This window comes from Python bivittatus, unplaced genomic scaffold (genome assembly GCF_059951505.1).
Source record: "Python bivittatus isolate LINGU-HERP-01145 unplaced genomic scaffold, Pbiv_v1 ctg000980_np1212, whole genome shotgun sequence".
In the NCBI taxonomy this organism is placed as follows: Eukaryota; Metazoa; Chordata; class Lepidosauria; order Squamata; family Pythonidae; genus Python; species Python bivittatus.
Genome location: NW_028277125.1, coordinates 30,627,018 through 30,652,533, shown reverse-complemented (window position 1 = coordinate 30,652,533; position 25,516 = coordinate 30,627,018). Strand labels below are relative to the sequence as shown.

The 25,516-nt window shown below is 38.3% G+C and overlaps 2 protein-coding genes across 8 annotated transcripts in view; both read right to left on the bottom strand.

Moving 5' to 3' along the window:
• The window catches only part of WDFY1 (WD repeat and FYVE domain containing 1), a 29,654-nt gene extending 21,938 nt beyond the window's left edge, over positions 1-7,716 (bottom strand). Inside the window, exons 1-3 of the mRNA XM_088131994.1 lie at positions 7,254-7,716; positions 1,523-1,590; positions 1,274-1,347 (exon numbers count right to left, since the gene is read on the bottom strand). Coding sequence (XP_087988120.1) covers positions 1,274-1,347; positions 1,523-1,590; positions 7,254-7,390 — 279 coding nt within the window. The 5' untranslated portion in view covers positions 7,391-7,716. The remainder of the gene's footprint in view (positions 1-1,273; positions 1,348-1,522; positions 1,591-7,253) is intronic.
• A 5,674-nt stretch (positions 7,717-13,390) lies between these two features.
• SERPINE2 (serpin family E member 2) overlaps positions 13,391-25,516 on the bottom strand; it is a 33,762-nt gene continuing 21,636 nt past the window's right edge. For all 7 annotated transcript variants that reach the window (XM_025175097.2, XM_007441336.4, XM_007441333.4 and 4 more), the window contains 6 exons: positions 24,998-25,195; positions 23,847-24,045; positions 23,653-23,753; positions 21,603-21,689; positions 18,717-18,800; positions 13,391-15,616 (listed from right to left, as the gene is read on the bottom strand). In XM_025175097.2, coding sequence (XP_025030865.1) covers positions 15,579-15,616; positions 18,717-18,800; positions 21,603-21,689; positions 23,653-23,753; positions 23,847-24,045; positions 24,998-25,195 — 707 coding nt within the window. In that variant the 3' untranslated portion in view covers positions 13,391-15,578. The remainder of the gene's footprint in view (positions 15,617-18,716; positions 18,801-21,602; positions 21,690-23,652; positions 23,754-23,846; positions 24,046-24,997; positions 25,196-25,516) is intronic.

Sequence of the window (25,516 nt, the reverse complement as noted above, 5' to 3'; positions counted from 1 at the left end):
TGGAACATTTTATCCATTGAAACTATGATCTCATAATGAGGAATAGTTAGACAATTTTATTCTTCAACTGACATGGGATCTGTTTATTTATATGGATTTCAGAAGGATGTCTAAAATCATATGCTGAAACTTCATTTTCTAAAAAAAAATCTGCACAGAAGAAATTACTACCTCTTAGGGAAAGTTAAGTTAGAACTTTTTACTAAAGTTGCTAAATATACAGGTCAGTTCCACCATGAAAGTCAGGGAAGACCTCAGAGGTATACAGATATGTACCTGATATAAACTGTGATGCTCCTGGGCTGAAATGCTAATACTCTTTTCCTTTTCCTTTCTGTAAAGCCAGTTGTATGTTTCCTGTAAAGATGACTGATCTCCATAGCTTACCAAATTTAAACAAACACCTAGATAAGCAGCAGAACCTAAGATGCACCTCATACTTCTCACCAGGAAATGAGATAAAGACACAAGTTTGGATGCTGTTTCATTAAAAATACCTGTAATGGGAAGTAGAAGTTATTGTACTTCTGGTCCTAAAAAGAGATGGGTGCCCAAGTACAAAGAAAGAAAATCCACTGTATTCAATATATTGAGAATAACAGAAAGAAGGTTAAATTCTTTCCATTTACAGAAATAGATGTCAGAGAGAAGAATTCTAATTTTTTTCCTGATAGCCTCCCTGTGCACAATAACTGATACATGAGAAATCACTGTTCTAATAGGGCAGGCTTGACCTCAAACTGACCTTGCCTGATATTGAAAAGCTAAGCAGGGTTGTACTTGGTTAGTGTCTGGATGAGAAATCACAAACAAGTACCAGGGCTATAAGCTTGACTGTGAAGTTAACAAAACATCCCAGAAGGCAGCAATGGTAAACCACTTAACAATTATTGCAGTATTGCTATATAGATATGGACATGAAATTACTAGAAATTGCATTCACCTCAAAGGAAACTACCGTCTAGACTCTATTGGACTGCTTCACAGATGTTTCATTAAACACAAAACCAAGTGGAGGCCATATAAATTAGCCCTAGATCTACTGATAATGCCATCAAATTAATTTATACAAAATCTATACCGCAGTAGGTATTCCATAATGTGGTATTGCAGGAATCCCAGAAAATGTAAGTTCTTGAACAACGGTTATCATAGTCTATTTTTGCATATTTGCAAAGAAAGCTTAGGATTGAGGAATACTAGATATTGATGTGCAACGTAAATATTTTTTAGCAGCAGTTAAATGAACAGTCAACTAAAAATAAATGCTTACCATAATGGCTCCATTATCTTGGCCTACAAATATTCGTCTGCTGTCATGATGATAAGCCATAGTTGAACAAGGAGCTGCCCAAAGAAAAATTGATTTGCAAAGTCAGTATTATACTGAATTGAATTTCTGTCTTATCAAAGCAGTAGCAAGGAAATGATTTTACATAGCCAAATGTGAAATCACAAAAATTCTGCTCCTAAATTCATATTAGAGACTGATATCAGTATAACAACATCTAGGTGTACTTACATGACATTGTATGGTAGATGCTGGGCCAATACTGTCCACTGTCTCTTTTCAGCCATACTCTAATCGTCCTGTAAATATAAATGTAAGGGGAAAAAACAATTAGGAAAATTATTATCCCAGCCAGCTATTCGGTTTTCATCAACTGGACAAGATGCATATTTTGGATGCTGATACTAAATAGGGTTGTTTAATCCAAAATCAGTATCCAACATCCACCGTTCAAAAATCAGCACTTGGTGTCACAAACAACTGAGAACTGTAAATAGAAGGTAGAACAAAATCAGGTATGATCTCCATTGTAATTGGAGTACCCTGCAATATATCATTCAGTTCAAAAGGTTTGCAATAGGAAAAACAATTCTGATACCAAATTGTTTTGACAAGTAATTTTTGAGTTTGTATGGCATGTACTTCTGATAGTAAGAGAGAACATTGCAAACACTAAATCCCACTTTGTTACTACTGCATTTTATTTATTTAAATTTATATAGCCACCATCTCACATAAGCAACTCTGGACAGTGAGCCCAATTAAAAGCCATCAGTATAATACAAAATAACAATAACAATACATGACATATAAATCAATTTGTTTTTGGAATCAACTCCTGCTCATACACCAGGAAATTTCACTACCTGTTGCCCCACTGTACCTCCCATATGCCCATCAAATCTATTTATGGGGTTATCTCAAACTTTGGGCAGATATGGGGAGCACACATGGTTGTAGGAAATTTGAGCTGCAAGTTCTGTCTGTTTCTGTAGCAGAAGGTCACAGATAGATACAATTCCTATGAAAATTCATTTTCATAGCAACAACACGAGGCAGGTGTGGCAAGGGATTCAACAAATTACCAACTATATTACCAACTAATTATTTATATTACCAACAAATTACCAACTATACATTACCAACTATAAACCGAATAATGTCATTTCTGCTGACGGGGATGCTTCATTGGTAGAGGAGCTGAATCATTTTTTTGCCCGCTTTGAAGTGGAGCCACCAGAGGCAGCTAGAATACAGCCATTAGTCCACTGTAGCCCCTATCTCATCGTGGAGGAGCACGAGGTGAGGAGTATTTTGAAGGCTGTGGACTCTAGAAAGGCTGCCGGACCTGATGGCATCTCTGGACGGGTGCTTAAAAACTGTGCCGATCAGTTGGCTGGGGTTTTCACCAAGATCTTTAATCGGTGTCTATCCTAGTCCACTATTCCATCCTGTCTGAAGGCTTCCATCATCGTTCCGCTGCCAAAGAAGTTCCCTATTAACAACCTCAGCGACTACAGACCAGTGGCACTCACTCCTATCATCATGAAGTGGTTTGAAAAATTGGTCTGCAGGCACATCATTTCCTGCCTTCCATATACATTTGATAAACATCAGTTTGCATATAGAACTAACAGATCCACAGAGGACGCTATAGCCATCACTCTCCACACTGCTCTGACTCATTTGGAACAGCGGGGGACCTATGTGAGGATGCTTTTTGTAGATTTTAGTTCTGCATTCAATACAATCCTTCCACATAGACTAGTGTCTAAACTTATGGATCTTGGGCTTTCATATTCAATCTGTTTTTGGATTTTGGACTTCCTGTCTGGCCGCTCCCAGAGGGTTAGATTAGGCAATTATATCTCCTCAGCTTTTACTCTCAACACTGGCTCACCACAGGGCTGCATGTTGAGTCCCTTACTTTAGACTCTTTATACATATGACTGTACCCCCACTCACTTCAGCAATATTATCATTAAATTTGCAGATGATACAACAGTGGTAGGGCTTATCTCCAAAGAAGTTGAGTCTGCCTATCGGGCTGAGGTGGACCGGCTGCTTTCGTGGTGCGGAGACAATAATTTGGCCCTTAATATCAATAAGACCAAGGAGCTTGTAGTGGACTATAGAAGGAATAGATTAGATATCCAGCCCCTGGTTATCAATGGAGACCGAGTGGAGCAGGTGGCCAGTTTTAAGTTTCTGGGTGTTACCATAAAGAAGGACCTGACCTGGGGTGCTCATATTGCAGCATTGGTTAAGAGGGCCCAGCAGAAATTATACTAACTGAGACTTCGCAGGAAACAACAACTGAATGAAAAACTGCTGGTGACCTTCTACCGCTGTACTATAGAGAGCATTTTAACCTACTGCACCTGTGTATGGTTTGCTAACTGCAGAGTGGCAGATAGGAAAGCGCTCCAGAGGGTTACCACCACTGCCCAGAGGATCATTGGTTGCCTTCTCTCCTCTTTGGAAGAACTTTATAGTTCCCGCTGCCTTAAGAAGGCTCAAAATATTCTTAAGGATCCATCCCACCCCGGACATTCTTTTTTTGAACTATTACCATCTGGCAGATGGTACAGGATAATGAAAACAAGGACCAATAGGCTGAAGAATAGCTTTTATCTCAGAGCTGCAACTATACTGAACTCTATTGTATAGTGCAATATTAATGTAACATCAGGGGTTGTGCAATGGTGAATAGAATGTGAAGGATATGTGTTTTTTATTCTATGGTTTTTATATTTATAAGGCGCACTTATAAATTTCATAAGGTGCATTTAATTTCGTTGTACAAGGTACAATGACAATAAAGTTTACTACTACTGATATTCCATGTCAGTATTTGGCAACTGTGATTCTCCAAATGTTGCTGATTTCCCAGCAGCCTCAACCAGCATGATCAATGGTAAGGAATGCTGTGAGTTATAGTCTATTATCTTCTGGAAGGTCACAAGTTTTCCACTCCTATTTTTTTGCATTGCTCTCATGGAATCAAAGCAACAATAAAAGACAGAAAGTACACTTGACAACAAAGACTATGCTAAGCTACAAGGATAGTTTTGGAGAATAAGCTTCTTGTTGCTGTTTAGTCGTTAAGTCGTGTCCGACTCTTCGTGACCCCATGAACCATATTGCGCCAGGCCTTCCTGTCCTTCACTGCCTCCCTGAGTTTGCTCAGTTTCATGCTCATTGCTTCAGTGATGCTATCTAACCATCTCATCCTCTGCCGTCCTCTTCTCCTTTTGCCTTCAATCTTTCCCAGCATCAGGGTCTTCTCCAAAGAGATCTCTCTTCGCATTAGGTGACCAAAATATCTGAGCTTGAGCTTCATTATCGATCCTTCCAATGAGCAATCAGGGTTGATTTCCTTTAAGATTGACTGGTTTGACCTCCTAGCAGTCCAGGGGATTCTCAAGAGTCTTCTCCAGCACCACAGTTCAAAGGCATCAATTCTTCGGCGCTCGGCCTTTTTTATGGTCCAGCTCTCACAGCCATACATTACTACTGGAAAAACCATAGCTTTGACTATGCGGATCTTTATCGGCAAGGTGACGTCTCTGCTTTTTAATATGCTATCTAGGCTTGCCATAGCTTTCCTCCCAAGGAGCAAGCGTCTTTTAATTTCATGGCTGCAGTCTCCGTCTGCGGTGATCTTGGAGCCCAAATAAATGAAGTCTGTTACTGCTTCCATTTCTACCCCTTCTATTTGCCAGGAATTGATGGGTCCAGATGCCATGATCTTAGTTTTTTTAATGTTGAGTTTCAAGCCAGCTTTTGCACTCTCCTCTTTCACCCTCATCAAGAGGCTCTTTAGTTCTTCTTCACTTTCTGCCATTAGGGTGGTATCGTCCGCATATCTGAGATTGTTGATGATTCTCCCTGCAATCTTAATTCCGGCTTGTGATTCTTCCAGCCTGGCATTTCTGAACTGAAAGTTAACCCACTGACAGCTTACACCTAGCAATTATTCTACCTCAGCATTCAGCTAACAAATGAAATGATATATGTATGGGGGGGGGGGAGAGGACCCTTAGGTAATGGTACACTTTATGGTGCTTGATCTGCTCCTGCAGTGCCTAACAATGCACATGAGTAATAAAACCAATTTCATTTTTCCATAGCTCCAATTCCTATTTGGAGTAAGAAATGAGAATAAAAAAAAAAAAAAAAACAGCAGGGCACCAGCATAGTTCATCCACTTTGAAAAAATACACATTATTCCCCCAGCTTCAATGTAATTAATGCAACAGATGCAGTATTCCCTGAAGGTTCTTGTGAACTACTAGCAATTAACCCTCTGGTCTGAGGAAACAGATTATTATCCAATTATTTAAGAACAATTTTGCAGGATAGCTTCTCTACAATACTTAATATTCCATCAGCTGCTTCAAAATTATAACTTTATTGTGGTGAATATCAATGCTGCTATTTAAGAACTACTCAAAAAACAACCAAAGAACAAGTTTGCAGATCATGTAAACTCAAAGTATTCTACATACAGACTAATAAACAAGCTAATGAATTACACAATGACTTTTCATAATTAATAGCCATCCTAAACCAGTGCCAAAGAATATTATTATAAGATAGCTATTGTTATTTTACTAATCATCTGCCCCAAGACAACATGCTTGTTTACAATACTGCCCCTTTATGTCAAAGTAAGTTTTTCTTTTAATAAACACAGCTGCACAGTAAAATTGTGGCTGGGAAGAAAAAGATTAAACATCCTTTTCTTATGAAGTGGGGTTCCAATAATAAAAAAAAAAAGATAGAACTCTTCTGATTAAGAATCAGAAATCAGAAATATAATTATTAGTTAATTATAAAGCAAAATCCAACTAGTCTCATTATGAATAGCTTTGTGAGCACACTTTCATCACAGAACTTACTTCAGATCTCTATCTGGAAGAACTTACTTCAGACCACACTGTTATTCCTGAGTATTTTCTTCCCACAGTCAATGTTGAAGGAGCAAAAATACAGAAAAAATATGCACATACTATGCATATTTCAGCAAGTATGTATATTTTGGAGAAAGGCTTTCCTTGGCATACTATGATATCAAGCTGCTCCAACCTGCAATACCAATGCATTTTAAAGATGTTGAGACCCACCTCCCTCTATCCATGTTACAAAATTTTGCAAAATGATCTAAGAATACTTCATACAATAGCGGCAAAGAAATAACTAACCCCATACTTCCTCTCCCCCTTCCCCCAAATATGGTTCCCTATAGATGCACTAGAGGACTACTTTTATGACTCCCATCCAGTCAATCTGGCTGGGGATAATAAGAGTTATAGCCCAACTTATTTTTTCTTTTTGTTTTGGGGGAAATGGCAAAGAAGAGCCTCAATTAGTTCACCCCCATTAATGACAGGAGTCCATCAGACCCACATCAGCCAAGCATTGCTCTGGATTTTTGACTCTGCTTGGACAGAAGGTGGTAGAAAGGATGAAACGCAGCTGTGAATATGTTTTATGGTTCCCAATTCTCTGAAAAAGAAACCACCTTTCCTTGCTTTCTCCTCTTGCCTCGCTGCTTATGCCAGCCTTCCCACAACTTGGCAAGCCCTGATCCCCGAGCATACAAATAACATCAACAGCCAACATGCTCTTTGGGTCCTCTTGGGGGCGAATGATGGGGTTGGTAGTCCACCCAACTAGGAAGGGGGCGAGGGCTAAGCGGGAAGGCCCGCCCCAATCAAACCAGAAGGGGGTGTGTCGCCCGCCGCTTGGCAGAAAGAGGAGAGGTCCTTTCGGAGCAAAGACCCGTCTCCAAAACGAGCAACTCACAGCTCGGGAATCCTGAGACTCGCAATTACTGTATTTGTATTTGTAGCAGTAGATTATTCCGAGCGCACCGCGTCTTTCCCGCCTGTCCTGGCAGGGAGGCCGACCCTGCGCGACCCTCTCCGAAAGCGTCTTCCCGCCGCCGCTTCCCCACCTGTCCTCGCTGGCAGTAATGATGCCATCCTCTTTGGGGATAACGAGCGCAGCGGTGACGGCGTCCTGATGCCCCTCGATCTTGCTCAGAAGGACCGGCCGGCTGCTCTGAGGCCGCGAGTGGATCTCGGCCGCCATCTCGCCAACAGGCCGCGGTCGGCGAAGCTCAGGCAGCCTCCCCGGCCGGAGCTGGCCCTAATCGTGGGAATAGCGGCGCCTCCGAAAAGCCTCAGCGGCCAGCCATGTTCCGTAATGATCGGAGTAGCGCCGCCCCCGGAAGCAGTCGGAGGTGGGAGGGGAAGGCGAGGATGGCCGCGACGGCGGAGGTAGCGCGGGGCGCTGAGTGGAGAAACGAGAGGGGGGCTAGGTCAGCGCGGCCGGAAAGTCGTTCATCTTAAGAGTTAGAGGCGGAAACCCAAAATAGGGTTAGAGAAGGAGCGTGCTGGCAGGGGAATTCTGGGAGTTGAAGTCCACACACCTCCAAGCTGCCAAGGTGGAGAAACGCTGCTCTGCACCGTCTGCTGAGAGGCACATGATGCTCAGCATACAAACTCGGGAAATCATTTACTGGTGATTCTTCAGAGTAAGACACCAGAGACTTCAGAAAATGCTGATACTTACCAAGAAAACTGACAGGCCACCGAGGGCTTTTAAGACATGGGTCTTCAGATAGTCACTCATGCCTTGATCGCTTCTCAACTGGATTACCGCAATACACTCTACATGGGGCTGCCCTTGAAGACCATCCAGAAGCTGCAGCTGATCTAGAATGCAGCAGCCTGGGCAGTAATGGGTGTGTGGCAATATGTGCGGTGTTCCCATTGCTTTGTGAGCTGTACTGATTGACATTTGACTTCCTTCCGGCTGCAATTCAAGGAGCTGGTTATCCCATATAAAGCCCTGCATGGCACAGGGCCTGGTACTTGAGGGACTGCGTGTCTCCATATATTCCTACCCCTCCAGTCAGGTCAGCTAGAATGGGCACACTCCAGGTCCCATCTGTTAAGCAGGGTCATCTTATGGGACCTAGGAACCAGGTCTTCTCGGTGAATGGCCCCAGCCCTGTGGAATGACATCCATAGCACTCTCCCCCTTTTGGCCTTTCGTAAACTATGTAAGATCTGGTTGTTTTCCCAGGCTCTGGGCCAGAATGGGGGTCCAGCCCCTTTGGTTGGTTACTGCTTGGCTTTGGGGGGATGGGTTCCTGTTAGGTGTCTCCTTTTTCCTACTGATGTTTTATTTTCTTTCAAATTTTATCTGTAAGTGCCCAGAGTCACTATGGAGTTGGTTGGCCTCAAAACTGAAATAATAAATAAAATGACTTGTGTCAGTATATATGCCAACTTAGGGGTGAGCCCTGTATTGCACTTTGTTTTTTAATCTTACATTATAGTTAAATGTTTAGTACAAAAAAAAAAAGTCTTACAGAAAGTAGTAAAACTATTTTCTTCTATTAGAGCCATCTGATTACCAAGGATCATTTATGCTTATTTTTGAACTACATATTTAAATACTTAGATATGAGACACTTAAACAGACACATTGTTAAACCTGAGAACTGTTCCTAATCACCCCTAATTTAAATATTACGAATTTGGATCACTGGAACCTTATTGTATTTTGGTTGGTGTGCTTTTAATGTAAGATGAGCATGTAATGAAAACCATCATGAGGTATACATTTTAAAAAATGCTATTGTCAGAACTTTTTGTTTATCTTGCAAACTAGCTGTGGAGTTGAAGAACTAGACTAGGGAAAGAGAGCTCCTGAAAATATGCTTGTCTTTGCTGGCTAAGCAGTTGCATCCATAGCTAACCAAGGAAAGAGGGGAGTGACTTAATCAAAGTTTTATCGTAGAATGGGATGGGCAAAATAATATACATCTTTGAAGTTACTGGACAAGCCCTTCCCACACATTTACTGAGTCAGCCAGGAGCAGGAAGGCCTCTGAGCTGAACCTAGTTCTCCCAAGGAAATTTATACAATGGAGCTTCCCTCAAGCCCTTTCAGTGGAAAAAAATTGTCATTTTAAAATTCAGGCCTCAAAAGATAGGAGAAAACTCTGGATAAAGAGAAGCAAGATGTTGCTGGATGAGGGGCTGGAAATGAGTAGGGCTTTACCATCTCATTTCAGCCTCAGAAATAACTTTGGATGTTCCACAAAAGCTAAACTAAAGTAAAAACATTGAATGAGGAAAGGGCAACTGTTTCAAGGAACTGTTGTTTGTGTAGACATAGGTAAAATGTCACGTTTGTTCTCTGCTAAGGATATTTATTTTCTATGTGATTCAAGTTAACATTGTTGCTAATGATTATTTCTAATATTGTCTGTTCTCAGTACAAATTCAGTTCTTTTATGATTGTTCCATCCTGTGATCTTTGAGCAGCAGGCAGGAAAATGGACCAGAGGACACCCCACCCTGCTTCATCCTGTAGGCTGATCTTTCCTGCTGTCACCTTTTAAAGTATGTTTGTATTGCTATCCTGTTGAAGAAAAAAGTGTTAGGTTCCCTTAACTTTTATTAAGAAAACATGATAATATGGTTATATGGTCTGTATTTATTTTAGCAGGCTATTATGAAGATGAAAGTAATACAGTTGTTCTCAACCCACACTCTTGCAATTTAATCTCAACAACAGTTATGTTAAATTTTCTAGCAATCTTTTCTTCCTACATCTTCATAAAACTAGTATCCCATGAAACAAGAAGAAACAAGCCAAAAAATTAGCTTTAAAACCCTATCTTTTCCCTCCAGTGTCTACCAAAATATTTGCCTGAGAAAAAGTGTTGTGCAGGAATCTAATTGATGTTGCATAGCACATAGATTAGATTTTTTTAAAATCCAAAAGAAACATCAGCTGAGTAACTTCATAGTTCTTCCAGGTGGTGGAAGTAATAGTAACTGTGAGAGAAACTCAAGGCAATGTACACCAGGTTCCCAGGAAGTTTTCAATCCAGCATGACCAAATTTACTTCAGCAAGATTGCTGTACCTAACATTACTCAGGCCAGCCACTTGCCAATACAGGAGATACATGGCAACATCACTAATAGATGGTCATCCCTCTTCTGCTTGTGAAATGTCTAATGAAGGGATAGTTCACTCTCTTTAATTAAATTCTCATTTCTTATAATTGTAATCTATATATTTACTTCTGGGACAGAAGTGCTTCATCATGTCTGAGACAGCTGTTCAAATATTTGAAAAGCAGTACATCATATTTTCTTTCCTTCCTTTAGTCTCCAATTATCATGTTTACCACTGTCCTTTGAACATAATCAAAATACTGCTTGTCCTTAAATGGTAGCATTTAATATTGGATACAATACTGTACTTCAGTACTAACATTTCCTCTCTATTATAACAAGCTCAAGTAAAACAAACTGTTGATCTGGTCACCAACTTTTTTTCTCCTCTAATGCTTAAAATGATGTCCAATGAATTCAGTAGTAGTAAAGAGAATCCACTGTAATGTATAGTCATGTTCTTTGCATTGTTATAGTAGGATCTGTCCACATGATGGCGCCGAAGCCATATTTTGGCAGTACTATATGAAAGGAAGTTGTTCAAAACAGTAAGATATAAAGTTGTGCCTCATTGAAGGAATGCATTTTTAAAAACTTTATAGGCAGGAGATAACAAAATATATAAATCATTCCCAAACATATACAATGAAGACAGATGGTTTTAGACCACACTATAAATTAATGGGCTTGATGCTCATAAGTCGTATCACTCCTTAAGTAGCTTCTGTTAAATCCAAATACTAATGTGAATTAATAGCAGAAACAACTGAAAGGTTGATTGTATAAACTTTCAGCATTAATTTATACAACTATTCCCCTGTTTCCTGCTTGAAGAGAATGTAATTGGTCTTACTGGAATAATGAAACGTCATAGAAAATCTTTCTGACCAATTTTAGTATGAGAAATATGTTTTTAGAACTAGCCCAATTAATTGCTTAAGACCAGAGCAAACTCAACTCCAAATTCTCCTAACAATCATTATGAAAAATTGGTGACTCAAGGAGCTAACATTAATAGAAATTCTTGTGACACAGTTGCTAGAACACTGGAATTTGTTAAGATAGCTTGCCTTTAAAACCTTCATTTTTAATTAATTTCTCAATTTCTGTCTATAAAATGAAACCAATAGCATAGACACTTAACCATGAAATCTTACAGTCTCTGGCCTTGATAAAATTCCTTCTCTGAGGGTGAATACTCTGACTACATAGAGGAAAAACTAATATCAAAAATTACCCACTGCCAGTCTCCAGTGGTTGTTTTCCAGATACCAGGAAAAAGGAGAAAAATGTATGAAGAGAGCCAGAGTATGGGTATACCAGGGTAACTAGGATTATGGATCACAAAGATCCAAAGCCATCCCAGCTTTTCATCATGCCCTCAATTTGCAGGACAATTTAGGCTAATCATTGAGCTGATCAAAATAATTTTGTCTCTCATTGACGTGGTGTCCATTTTCACTTCCAAGACTACAAGCTTTGGCTTAGCAGAGTATACTATAAGGTATCACTCCCTTCTGGATATTCTCCACTTTTGCATAATTTGGCCACAGAATGTAATCAAAGCTTCATGTGGATCCTACTGATGTATAGAGTCTGAGTGAGCAAGCAACACCACATTTTGTGTTTGTTTCATTTACTTCATAACAAGGTCATCTAATGCGATTGCCAGTGCAAAAAAGTAATTGCTCCCTAAGATTCAGTAACTAGTTCTAATTTGTAACTGTAATAAGTGTCCCCAAATGCTTTCTGTGCTTGATAAGTCTAATTCATTCTGTCATATTGTGTAGGAATTTTGACCCATTCCTCCATGGCAAACTGCCTTAACTTAGTAACATTTGACAATTTTGCAGCATTAACTAAGTTTCACATCCTGCCACAACATTTCTATGGAATTTAAGTCAAGGCTTTGACTTGACCATTCTAAAACATTACATTTGTTTTCCACTCATTCTCATGTAGATTGCTTCTATGTTTGGAATTATTGTCTTGCTGCAGGCATGACTCACTTGTCTAACAGTTTGATATTCTTCTGTAGAATTTTCAGATGTAAAAAATGTAAATCATTCTTCATTGATGGGAAATCATCCAGATTCTGAAGCAGCAAATCATCCCCAAACCATGATGTTGGCACCATTGTGCTTTATAGTTGATATCAGTTTATTGTGACATGTTTGGTTTCCATGATACACATATAAGCCAAAAATTAAACTTTTGTGGAATCTTCTGTCTTACAGTCCATTACACCAGAAACCTAGAAGGTGCCTTTTGAAAAACTTAAGACAAGTATTAATTTTCTTAGGAAGCAATAGTTTGTGTTGCTCTCTCCAATCAATCACATTTTTACCCAGCACTTTTCTGACAGCAGAGGTACATTTATTTCAGCCAAGATGAAAGAGGCCTGAAGATCTCTAGATGTTGTTTTGAGATTCTTGGTGAATTCCTGGCCAATGTTATGCTTATTTTTACACGATAGCCATTCTTGGGACAATTTATTATTGTCCCAAATCTCCATTTCGAAACTGTCTCTAGGGAACCTCCAGACTTGAGAAATGATTTTATAATCTTTTCCAAACAGGCTTCAGTGGTTTTGGTATAGTACAGGAATCTTTGGAAAATTATTTTCAGCAGGGCATGACATCCCTCAATCATCTATGATTAGAACTTTACTGTGATGAGACGACACAAAATTTATGAGATGTATCAGGCAAGCAGGGCTGGCTTAAATCAGCACCAAGTATTTACTGAAGTACTCATAACTAGCTCTAGTTATCCCTTTAACTTAAATGGAAGAGTAATTACTTTTTCACTCTGGCATTTCGCATGTTGGACTTGGTTTATGAAAGAACTGAAAAAAGGACTAAACTTTGATGTTCTTTTTTCCCATTTCCTTTATATAGCATAGTAGAACCAACATGGACCTCTGGTAAGATTTATTGGCAAAGATATGCAAGCATTTGGAAAATCCAAAAACAGACTAGTACATTTTCACAATGCCCGATAATATTGTACAATATTGAACCTTCCAAGACAAACATTCTTCAACTGTTTAAAGTTCAAGTGAACAAAACTACACAATGACTCTTGACATGTTTTCTATGCATTTGGAGATTTGGCTCCCAACTAAATTTTAACTTTAATCTACAATTCTCATTTATTTTCAAAAGTAACTGGAATTGTTCCATTTTGCAATTATAACATAGCATACAATAACTGTTTGTTTTCCAGGTTCCATTCCACAAAAACTTTTATTACCAGGCTCTACCCCAAAAAGTAAATCAACTCTATCAGTTACTAACTCTACATATCATGTGACAATTTACTAATTAAAATTGTATGCCTTCTGAGCTAGCCTGTTGAATGTGTATTAAGAAAAGTGGGAAGTAGTCCTAAGAATAAAGACCATCAGAAATATATTAATAGGTATAGTGAGATGGGCAGCATATAAATTTGATAAGTAAATAAATAAAAATAAATGTAAACAAGCATACAATAATCTGTACCAGCAACTTGCATCTTTATGACTGAGGACCTTGACTGCTGCAGGGTGGCTCCTCAAAGTACAATTGTCCTGTGCTGTGTATGCTCTTGGGGAAGGTATGCTTTTGATTCCCTCTCCCCAGACGGTTTAGGATGTAGGCAAACTGTTCCCTTGGCTGCTCTGACCCTATAGAAACATCTTTCCAGAAGTTAGGATTGCTCCCTCCTTGTATTCCAAAACAGGTAAAGAGCATTGATAAGAACTGAAGCTGCTGCATTTGGTCCCTGGTGATTATGACTTTTTTGTATTTGGTAATTTAAGGTGACAGTATTTTTATGATCTGTTGTATTATTGTGAGTCATCCAGATATTGCTGAATAAAATAAACTTTAACATAACAAAATGGACGTTCAGTGTAAGATAAAGCACAGCAATTTAACATGGGTTTTCAAACTTTTTCAGGTGGCAGAACCTATTATTAAGCATTAGTGATAAAAAGTTGGCAGAATTTGATTTTTTTCACAGAACTCCATCAAGTTCTTAGAGAACCCTAGGGTTGAATGGAATACATTTTGGGGGGAAAAAACCGATTTAACATTTAAAGCTGCAGTCCATGACTATATATAAAGTCCCCCCCCTCCCCCACACACACATCCAGCCTTCTGAAGCATTCATGCCTGACACAAAGGAAAATTGCTTCATGACCATGTGGATGCTGTTTCAAGAACGTTCCACTGAATTGTACCAAAATTAATTTTAAGAGAAACATATCTGAGGGGCACATAAAGCATGTATTAGTTGGAGCAGCTAAAATACTTTCCAATAGATCAAAATGATGCAACCTTCTTTCCAGGATGTAAAGAAAAAGTTTAGCCAGGGTATTGAATTGTTGGGGGGGAAAATCTTAATTTTAACACTTTTAAAACAATTTTAGCTCTCTTCCAATCATGGACAGTTTCCTCTGTATCTGAAGATATTGGTTTAAATTATTTTTAGTGTACAAATACATTTCAGGGATAGTTGACATGACATTATTCTCCAATGTGATATAATGAATTACCAACATACAGACAGCCTGGGACATTTTGAAAATTTACTTAACAGAGGTATTCCAAAGTGCAAATCATTCCTTACAGGAATTATTTTATCACATGGAAATTTCATTTCAGTAACAGCTTACTTTCAACTTTCTGAATTGTGAATAACCATTTCCCTCCAATATCATTTTGACTCTTGCACTATTTTCAACTGTTCATTATGATTTTATTTTCCTTTGTACAAAAAATATAAAATTTAAATCTATAGAAAGTGTATACTAGCAATGACAAGTTTACATTACACCAATGCAAAGGCATTAACTGGGACATTAGTTGTTTAAATCTCAGCAACATGCACAATCTAAAATAAAAATGGCTAAAGCTTTAAATTGTTTTCTAATGGCAAATGCCCCACCCAGCTACTCAACTGGCAACAGTAGTAGTAGAAAGGCATGAGCAAATCCAACCCAAACCAAAATCAGACTTGTCCCTTTAATTCCAACTCGACTTAAAGACAATATGAAACAGTCAGAACAACAAACTTTCAAAAGTTGTTAGCACAGAGAGCTAATCAGTAGTTTTAAGGAACTTTACAATGTTTTTGAAAAAAGGCGTTTTATTCTTCCGTAAAGAATTCCAGCTACTTAAGGTTCTTGTTCAAAAACTAGATGACCAACACATCAAAAGCTAGTTCATAGCTGAAGAACAGGGTACAAAAATATTTAAACAGTACAAAGGCATCAATCTTTAGTTTTCTTCAGGAGGAAAATCTCTTCCTGCACTCAAGGTTTGGTGATTTGTCCCATAAACAAAACAGCACCTGAACAAGAAATGTTATTACACAAATTGTATTAATTCACAAATGCAAAATGTTGTTTCAAAACCTCAAAACAAAGTTTTCATCTAAGCAGCACTGATTTTGTGAGAGGGGTGGCTATATAAATTAGACAGATAAACAAGATGAAAGTTAGTAGTTATATCCTCACAAGTCTGGAAAATATTTGAAAAGGCATGGTTTGGCTATAAGCAAATTTAAATGTAATGCCTCAATCAATTAAGTTCATTTCATTTTTAAAAAATCCTTAAACCATGTAACAGATTTAAGTTTTAAATTAAATGAACAACTTATTTAAGAACTAGAATATCCTAGTAAGAGCCATTATTTTGTTTTAATTAATTTTGCTTATGGCAAAATCATGACAATATTTCATTAAATACTCTGCAAGGGGATAGAGAAATTCATCAACTTTTTGTGGAAGCTCACTATGGGAAAAAATAAAGACTATTAAAACAGCTGACAAATGAATCTTTTGTTCCTCATAAATGTTTGCTGATGGGAAATCTCTCTACTTACGAAGATTAGATGTTTTTAATAAAGTAACTTACTATCATGTTGAGCTTGGGTGTTTCAATATATTTTTAATGTTTAGATTTATTATGTTAACTTTAGTTGCTGAAAATCTCACCAACATTTTACTAAAACCAATGTACTGAGATACCAATGCTTTCAGCAGGTAGATTTTAAATATGTCAGGATACAAAGCTGCTATTAAGAATGATCAAATATCCCATTTACGCTAATGCTGTAGAAATGTATTTCTGTGGTTTGCTTTATAATTTGCTTCTGGAGCATCCGTAAGTGTTCTGTTAATAGGGCACATGACTTTTAGTTCTTTCTCTATGCCCTTGTTCTTGTATTAAGATTTATTGAGTACATACAGCATTAGTAGAGAAATGTACAAAGCAGATGTGGCAAAATGAAATTCAGCTTGTTCACAATAATAAAATGGCTAAAGAGACAGTCTGTAAATAAGAACACAGCTGGAGACAGAAGCTAGTAGGAGGCTGTATTGAGGCCTCTGATATGACCCTCACTTCAATTTCTGGAGCCCCAGCTATGTTGAGGGTGGATACTTCACAGGGAATCAGTTCAAACCGACTTCCACGTGGAACAGTTGGGAGCAAGGAAAAAACTGGCTGTGAATGGAGAGAACCATTCAAGGGCAAGAGCCAGGAGAATGTGTGACCAGCAGCCTAGATCTGAGGGAATAAAAGAACCAGTTTCTGCATGATAAACCAAAGGATGTCCTATCACTACCTGAATCTATGTGGTGACTAGGAACTGATGCTGACTTGATGGCACATAATCAGTCCTATCACTGCTGTGCTCTGGGTACGTGGCTACCCTTTCATTACAGCATAACTTCTTTGTTTTTCTGTATTTTCACCTCCCAAATGCCTCGTGTTTTGTGGGTAGTAACAGTCTGGCCATCTGGTTATCAGTCCTACAACTTTGGCTACACATTTGGGACTTACTATCAGTGTTTTTAGTGTTTTGTCTGTTTTGCTTTCTTTGCCCTTTAAACTAAACTGTACTTTGATGTTAGTTTGTCCATGTGTAACCGCATTCTTAATGGTCTTTCCTTCCTGGTCATAAATTACATTTCACAAGAACTTCCTAATAAACAAACCTTGCAGGTTTATTAGCAATTTGTAAAACTTGGGCGTCACATATTAATGAGAACTGAATGAATGGGAATGAACAAGAACTGAAAACATTGCAAACATACCCTCAATATCCTGATAATGGTAATATCAATAAGGATAATTAACTTTTATCCTGTACTTTTCAACAGTTTGCTAGGTCCTGTCTATACAAAGGCAGAATTAATAAACTGGGATAGATCTTAAGAGCAGAGGGGAGGGGAGGGGAATATCTTTTCCCCAAGGTAGAAGCAGGACAGCACAAGGCAGACAACAGGTTCTAAGGTGGATCTACATAAAGAGTAACAATCAGTTTCTAAGTCCTCATTCACTCACACACAAACAGGTACAGGGTATAAGGTATACATGTGTGGTATAGGGATCCAAGGGGTCTCATGATTAGCCAATCAAAAACAGTACATCACAAAGAACTTGTGAAAGCAATGAGTTCATCAGAGGTGACACTGAGATGTCCAACAACCATGATTTATACAACTTGGTCTCAGAGTGGTTCTCATCCACTTTGGCCAGGGCAACTAAATCATATACTTTTTTCAACAAAGACAGTGGATGTTGGCTCAGTGCATTCAATATAGACATTGCACTCGTTTTTTGTGTTGTCTGTTTAACCTAAATCTATATCTATTAAGAGGATTAAGATGAAACTGACTGCTTTGTAGATCACAGTATTGCAGGATTACAGGTAGCTCTAAGGGGTTCACAAATTTTCTGTCATCACTGAATGAGTAGAATATATGCCTAAATATGCCTAATCACAGCATATTTAAAATACTACTTTAAAGCAGATTTTATTTTTATTCTGCCTTATTGTATATGAATTAGTGGGAGAGGGGAAGAAAGAATTATACGACTAACACTGAATGTATTTTTGTTGTTGTTAAAATGTACCAGTATTTCAATCCCCTTCCGAGTCATATTTGGAGGAAAAATAGGTGGCTTCCCTAGCAGCTGGCTTATGCTTAGTTTAGAATATCAATGAGAAATGGATCAAAGCTCTGAGATGTGTGTCTGACAATTGGCCACTGTGTATCTTCAGAACTGCATAAAGTGCCTTTGATGTCCTAAGCTGCCCATATCTGGGAACTGATGCCAGGACTCAGCTCTTCCACCGAGTTGGCATTTTATTTCCAAGCATGCATCATAATATGCAGATTAGCTAAGAAATACACTAATGAAACACAGAACCTATTTGTTCCTGGCAACAACTCCTGAGTGTTTAAATCCTGCACAGCTGCAGATTACTCTGTTGCTGTCAAGAGAAGACATTTCTTATTAACGATAAAGAAGAAGGGAGCCTTAGAACCTCATTTTGAAAGACACGGAAGCGAGTCTGAAATGTCTTTCAGCATCAGATCTGTCTATGGAGGAATGCTATCTGCGTTTAGCTAATATAAAAAGAGTGACATAGAATTTACCTGTAGGGTTGTGCCGTATGAAGAATAAAAATGGTCGATCCACTACAAACCAAGGAGGCGATGACCGAGCTGTTACAATTGCAGCTAGACAAAACACAACAAAAACTTGAATAATTACTCATTCTTTGCTCTGAATCACTACCATCTGAACTGAATTTGTCTTTTTACAAGTTAGATAAAAACATTCAATGATTTATAAAAATATTTTTTTTAAAAATAAACTAAATTCTGCTCACTTAACAAATCTGGAAGATGTGTGAACACAAAGAACGTTCTCAGTTTCTGTCTTGGAGTAAAAACCGCAAAGAGAATAATGCAAATCATCTAGTTTTAGCATAAAGATAAACTTGTTTTCCCTTGATAGCCATACCTGTTTAGTTTTGTACAGCATTCTAAGGGGCATGCTCAAATTCAGATATAAATATTTAATGTTAAATGAATAAAATGCATGTATTCCAAAAGTCTCTAAGGAAGAACATGAAAATTTTAACAGGAAAAACAGGACAGTGTCATACATACTTCTGACAGTGAGCAGAGATTTTTTTAAGAGTGCATATTTAAAAAACAAGAATGCACTGTAAACGCAACCAGTGTTTTTGCAAGTGTGAAACATTTAAATGTAACATTTAAGATTTCAGTACAATATACCAGCTGTTGTGCTTGTATATATTATTAAGTTATTAATGCACCTGTGTCAAGGTACAGACAGTAAAAATGTTTTCTAAATCAATATACATCATTACTTGAAAAAATATTACAAGTACATATGTTGTAAAATGCAGTATTGAGTTCTAAATTACTGTATTTTAGTGATCAGATCAGCATATAGAGTCATGTGAAAAAGAAAATACACCCTCCCTGAGTTCTATGGTTTTATGTATCAGGACATAATAAAAATCATCTGGTCTTTAGCAGTTCTCAAAAGTAGGTAAATACAACCTCAGATGAACAAGAACACATGACATATTACACCATGTCATCATTTATTTTACAAAAAAGCAAGCCAAAATGGAAAAGCCATGTGTGAAAAACTAAGTACACCTTATGATTCAATAGCTTGTAGAACCACCTTTAGCAGCAATAACTTGAAGTAATGATTTTCTGTATGACTTTATCAGTCTCTCACATCGTTGTGGAGGAATTTTGGCCCACTCTTCTTTACAACATTGCTTCAGTTCATTGAGGTTTGCAGGCATTTGTTTATGCACAGCTCTCTTGAGGTCCCACCACAGCATTTCAATTGGGTTGAGGTCTGGACTTTGACTGGGCCATTGCAACACCTTGATTTTTTTCTTTTTCAGCCATTCTGTTGTAGATTTGCTGGTGTGCTTGGGATCATTGTCCTGTTGGATGACCCAATGTCGGCCAAGCTTTAGCTGTCAAACAGATGGCCTCACATTTGACTCTAGAATACTTTGGTATACAGAGGAGTTCATGGTCGACTCAATGACTGCAAGGTGCCCAGGTCTTGTGGCTGCAAAACAAGCCCAAATCATCACCCCTCCACCACTGTTCTTGATAGTTGGTATGAGATGTTTATGCTGATGTGCTGTGTTTGGTTTTTGCCAATGTGGCACTGTGCATTATGGACAAACATCTCCACTTTGGTCTCGTCTGTCCAAAGAACAATGTTCCAGAAGTCTTGTGATTTGTTCAGATGCAACTGTGCAAACCTAAGTGGTGCTGCCATGTTCTTTTTAGAGAGAAGAGGCTTTCTCCTGGCAATCCTTCCAAACAAGCCATACTTGTTCCGTCTTTTTCTAATTGTACTGTCATGAACTTTAACATTTAACATGCTAACTGAGGCCTGTAGAGTCTGAGATGTAACTCTTGAATTTTTTGCAATTTCTCTGAACATTGCAGAGTCTGACCTTGGGGTGAATTTGCTGGGATGTCCACTCCCGGGAAGACTGGCAACTGTCTCAAATGTTTTCCACTTGTGAATAATCTTCCTCACTGTAGAATGATGGACTTTAAATTGTTTGGAAATGACCTTATAACCCTTCCCAGATTGATGGGCAGCAACAATTGCTCCTCTAAGATCATTGGTAAAGAGATATCTTTACTCTTTAGCATTGTGTTAACACACATCTCAGTGCTCAAGACCAGAAAACTCCTAAAACTTCGGCTTTTATAGAGGTAGTCACACTTGCTGATGATCAGCTGACCAAGGGCATTTGATTAGCAGCACCTGGATGCTACTTAGCATCTTCATAACTATGGAAGCAGTAAGGCTGTACTTAGTTTTTCACACATGGTTTCTTCATTTTGGCTTTCTTTTTGTAAAATAAATGATGACATGGTGTAATATATGTCATGTGTTGTTGTTCATCTGAGGTTGTGTTTACCTACTTTTGAGAACTGCTAAGGACCAGATGATTTTTATTACGTCCTGATACATAAAACCATAGAACAAAAAGAGGGTGTACTTTCTTTTTCACACGACTGTATGGCTATATCAGGGCTCTGTTGGAGAACAATTTAAATCAGGATGTAAAAATAATAATTTAAATTACTATGACTGAGGAAGTGTTGGCCAGGATACAGCAGTGAGAAATTTCCACTATTGGCAGAATTAAACACAAAATCCTTAAATTATATTTTGGTCTGATTGTAAAAATTGGATTTTTTTTACAATCAGACACAATGTGCATTTTTACAATCAAATGCACAATGTGCATTTCAATAGTTATTAAATGTTACATTTTTCAGGTCAGATTCCAAGTGCCTCTTTATTTTGCTTTATATAAGAATAGATTCTCCAGGCTTTAAAAAAAAAAAAAAAAAAGAGGGGGGCATTTTTGGAGTAGATAAAAAAATATAGCTTCTTAATGCTATTTCATATTTGTAGAGCTTTCTGGTGATTTAGATCAACCAAATACTTACTTGTTGCTGCAGAAGCTTTGGTTCCATCTTCACTTACTTCAATTTTTGCTTTTTCCAAGATCTGAGATACGTGAATACTTTCTGATCCTGAAGGATCAACCATAACACATGTGTGAATGCATCATTGTTTCATTCTTTCATAAAGCAAATTCATTTTCAATTGTAAGAAAACCCAAAACAACAGAAGTTAATGAAAATCCTGATTCCATACGTGTTACTGCCGTTAGGATATATCAAAATATGTCACACATGGTTCTGATTATTACAGATATTGGTACCCTCTTATTTAATAAAAAGTTCCAATGATGGTATTCATATGATATAAATTAATGCAAAATTAAAACAATAATGTACTGCAGGTCAAGACAAAGCAATTACGGTTTAATTAACGCTCTACATGGGGCTACCCTTGAAGAGTATCCGGAAGCTTCAGCTGGTCCAGAATGCAGCCGTGCGAGCTATTTTTGGGGCCTGAAGAAGGACCCATATAACACCACTGCTTCGCGAGCTGCATTGGGTACCAGTTTGCTTCCGGGTCCAATTCAAGGTGTTGGTTATCACCTTTAAAGCCCTGCATGGCATGGGGCCAGGTTACCTGAGGGACCGCCTCTCCCCCACAAGTTCATCCCGTTCCACCCGATCACACAGAGAGGGCGTGCTCCAGACCTCTTCGGCAAAAGAACTCCAACTAGCGGAGTCCAGAAGACGGGCCTTCTCTGTGGTAGCCCCCGTACTGTGGAATATCTTGCCCCTGGAGGTGAGATTGGCCCCCTCACTCCTGGACTTTCGGGGGGATCTGAAGACTTGGCTCTGCCATCTGGCCTGGGGCAGGGAGGGGGATCATCAAATGTGGGGTTGGCTAGTCCCTTAGTGGCCTGGCGTTGCTGCCTTGAACTATCGGCCTCCTGGATTTTTTCCCTTTTATTTTTGTGAATGTGTATTGTTATAGGTTTTAATTGTATATTTATTTATTGTTTTAACGTGTTGTGAGCCGCCCAGAGTCCCCCGTTGGGAGGAGATGGGCGGGGGACAAATGTAATAAATAAATTACATACAAACAGTGACCAAGACATGTTAACCATTTCCTGTATTTATTTACTCACACACTCCAACCAAAAGAGCCAGGGAAAGGCATGGATTTAAGTTCCAGGCAGAATAAATTATTCTTTCAAAATTATCCAGTATACAAGTGTGCTTTTTTTTCATTCTTTTATAAAGGGAAAACCAATGCAAATGAGCATTTTTTAAAACCAAGTACTGTATATGCACAACATGAACAATTGAAAGTTTCAGATGTGCTATTCTATATGTTTCTGTGAGCATATAACTTTCACAGGAAATAGCGTGATTATTTGGCAGGCATTTCTCAAACAATCTAGTGCAAAGTTTTGTTGACTTACTGAAGAAACTGTTTCCTTAACACCAAGGATTGACTGGGATATTTACCATTCTGAACTGTCATAATCAATATTCTTTATTGTTACACATCTACAATTTTGACATAATTTCATATTCAGAATTAAAGAAATCTACACATGTAGCAGAAACCAGCATCAGCTTTCCAACCATAGCTTATTTAACCCAACTTTCTGGGTTCACGCAATGCTGAGAAACAAATGAACCTCAGGGCTGGATTAGGCTTAAATGAGGTTCCCTAATTTGTGGTTTCATGAGTCAGGAAAAGCTAGCACATTCTGCTAATTTACTCTACATGTAAATCATATTTTTCATATCAGTGATGTAAATCAAACATACAATATGGAAAAACAGGCACCTCTGTACATCAATACACCAGCCTTATATAGCCTAATGTTTTTCAGATTGTTGAACTACAACTCTCACCAGCCCCAATCAGCACAGCCAATAGTCAATGAAAATGAGAGTTGCAGTTCAACACATCTAGAGTGCTATTTGCTGGGAAATAATATAGCACACTGGGTTTCCTTTTCAAATACATATTCAAGAATAACATGCATAAAGTCAAAGCATCTAGTTTCTATTCATCTATAATTCTAGAAGGCATAAACGAGAGCATTAGATGGTAACTCACTTGTTATTTTTGCAAAGTTTGCCTTTGATTGATCAAACATATCTCGAATGCCAAGCTCCTTGAGAGGTTCTTTTAAATCGGTTTCTGCTTCTGCTGTAAACCTAGGGGAGCCATATAAAATATCCATATGAGACTATCTGTAAAAAGTTTGTCAATGGTATTAATTGCATTAAAGTGAGAAAAAAATTACATACTTGGGTAAAATGACCTGTACTCTCTTTTGAACCATAGTTGTCATCCAGCTCTGTATAGTTTTTGTGCTAATATGAGGAATGATAGCAGACAAGGGAGTTGAACTTTGGGCAGGCAAAGCGATCAACATGCTGATACTTTCACCATGATATGGCAATTCTATAATATTGTACCACAAGTCATTAGGAGTGCTTGTTGTGCCTATAAGACGGGAAGGAAATGAAGAAATGCCTTAAAATATTTAAGCTTTATAACCATGTAATGTTATTCTCAGTCAGCATGCAGGTACAGAAGGGGGGGCGGGAAATATGAATAGTACTTTTGTGCAAAACATGAAGACAGACCAAATGGCCGTGAAATGCAGGTGGTAATCTAAGCAATGCAAAACCTAAATGCACAAATAGCCATTATCACAATTTACAGTAACATCTGATGGTAAATTTGTTGTCTTAATTAAATTTGTTGTGTTAATTAGAAGTGGAAGAGGACACTATTTTCCTGACTCAGGCCTAAGAGAACAATCAGGGCATTTTAAAACACCAATGTCAGAATGTTTCATTTACTGGTTTCACTACCACAAACTAATATGCCAACTATGGTAATTAAGGCCAATTCATTCTCTCTTCAAATCTGCCTACATGATGAAAAACTGAAGCTACCACCACAAAGAACCCAGGCAATTACAGAATTAGACTATTACTGAAATATTCAGTATGACTGAGTCAAAAGTTCTGACCTACTTTATGTATATGCAGCCAATGACTGTGCAGTTGGAAAAAGCTTCAGCACTGCCTCCCCTACCCAAAATATCAACCTATACATTCTCCATTCTTCCATGGCAATGTTCGAGGAGGGATGGATAGAAAGCTTTTCCAGGGATTGCTGTCAAACTGCCTGTTTCACCAGCAAAGCCAATGAAAGTATCTTCATGATGTACACAGGTGCTCAGGAGGTAAGAGGAGACCCCAAATAGATGTGCTAAGCTTCAAGATATATGACTGCCTTGCCTTCCTGGGGAGCACTTTCTGAGAGAGCTTTGTGAAGCTCTTTTCTAAATGATCTGCACTGTCCCACTAAATATTTTAATTAATCTTAGTCTTCAGAACTTTAGAGGAGGGGAAATTTTGCAACTTTAAAATTTTCTTAAACATACCACATCGGAACACTGACAACTGAGCCAGCATAGGCACTTGGTAAGCTTTTCCATCACCTCCATTGAACGTTCGCTTTTTTGTGTTTTCTGGTTGAAAACGTGACCTCCATAATCCCTTAAAATATATTGTATTTATCACTACTAGTCTGGTCAGAACACTGTCAATATCATCTGGTGTCAGGACACTGTCGATCATACCTAAACAAACAAACAAACAAAACCCAACCTCAATTCAGCAGTAGAAAGTAAAGTATATTTTGACATTTAATTATATTACGTAAAAACTGAAGCAGCACAAGAGAAACCACATGGTGGCTGTATTCTCATGCCAGTACACAATCCGGTTAAAAAAAAAAATCATGCCTACTATTCTGCCCTATATGGAGTTTCTATACCCTTTCTACAGGAAGTGTCTGCTATCCAATGAACTAGGGCAGTACTGGCAAGCATTTAGGACATCATGAGCCTCTTCCCCCTTAGTCTGGCACATAACAGTAAGTGTGGGACTGGACAGGACCC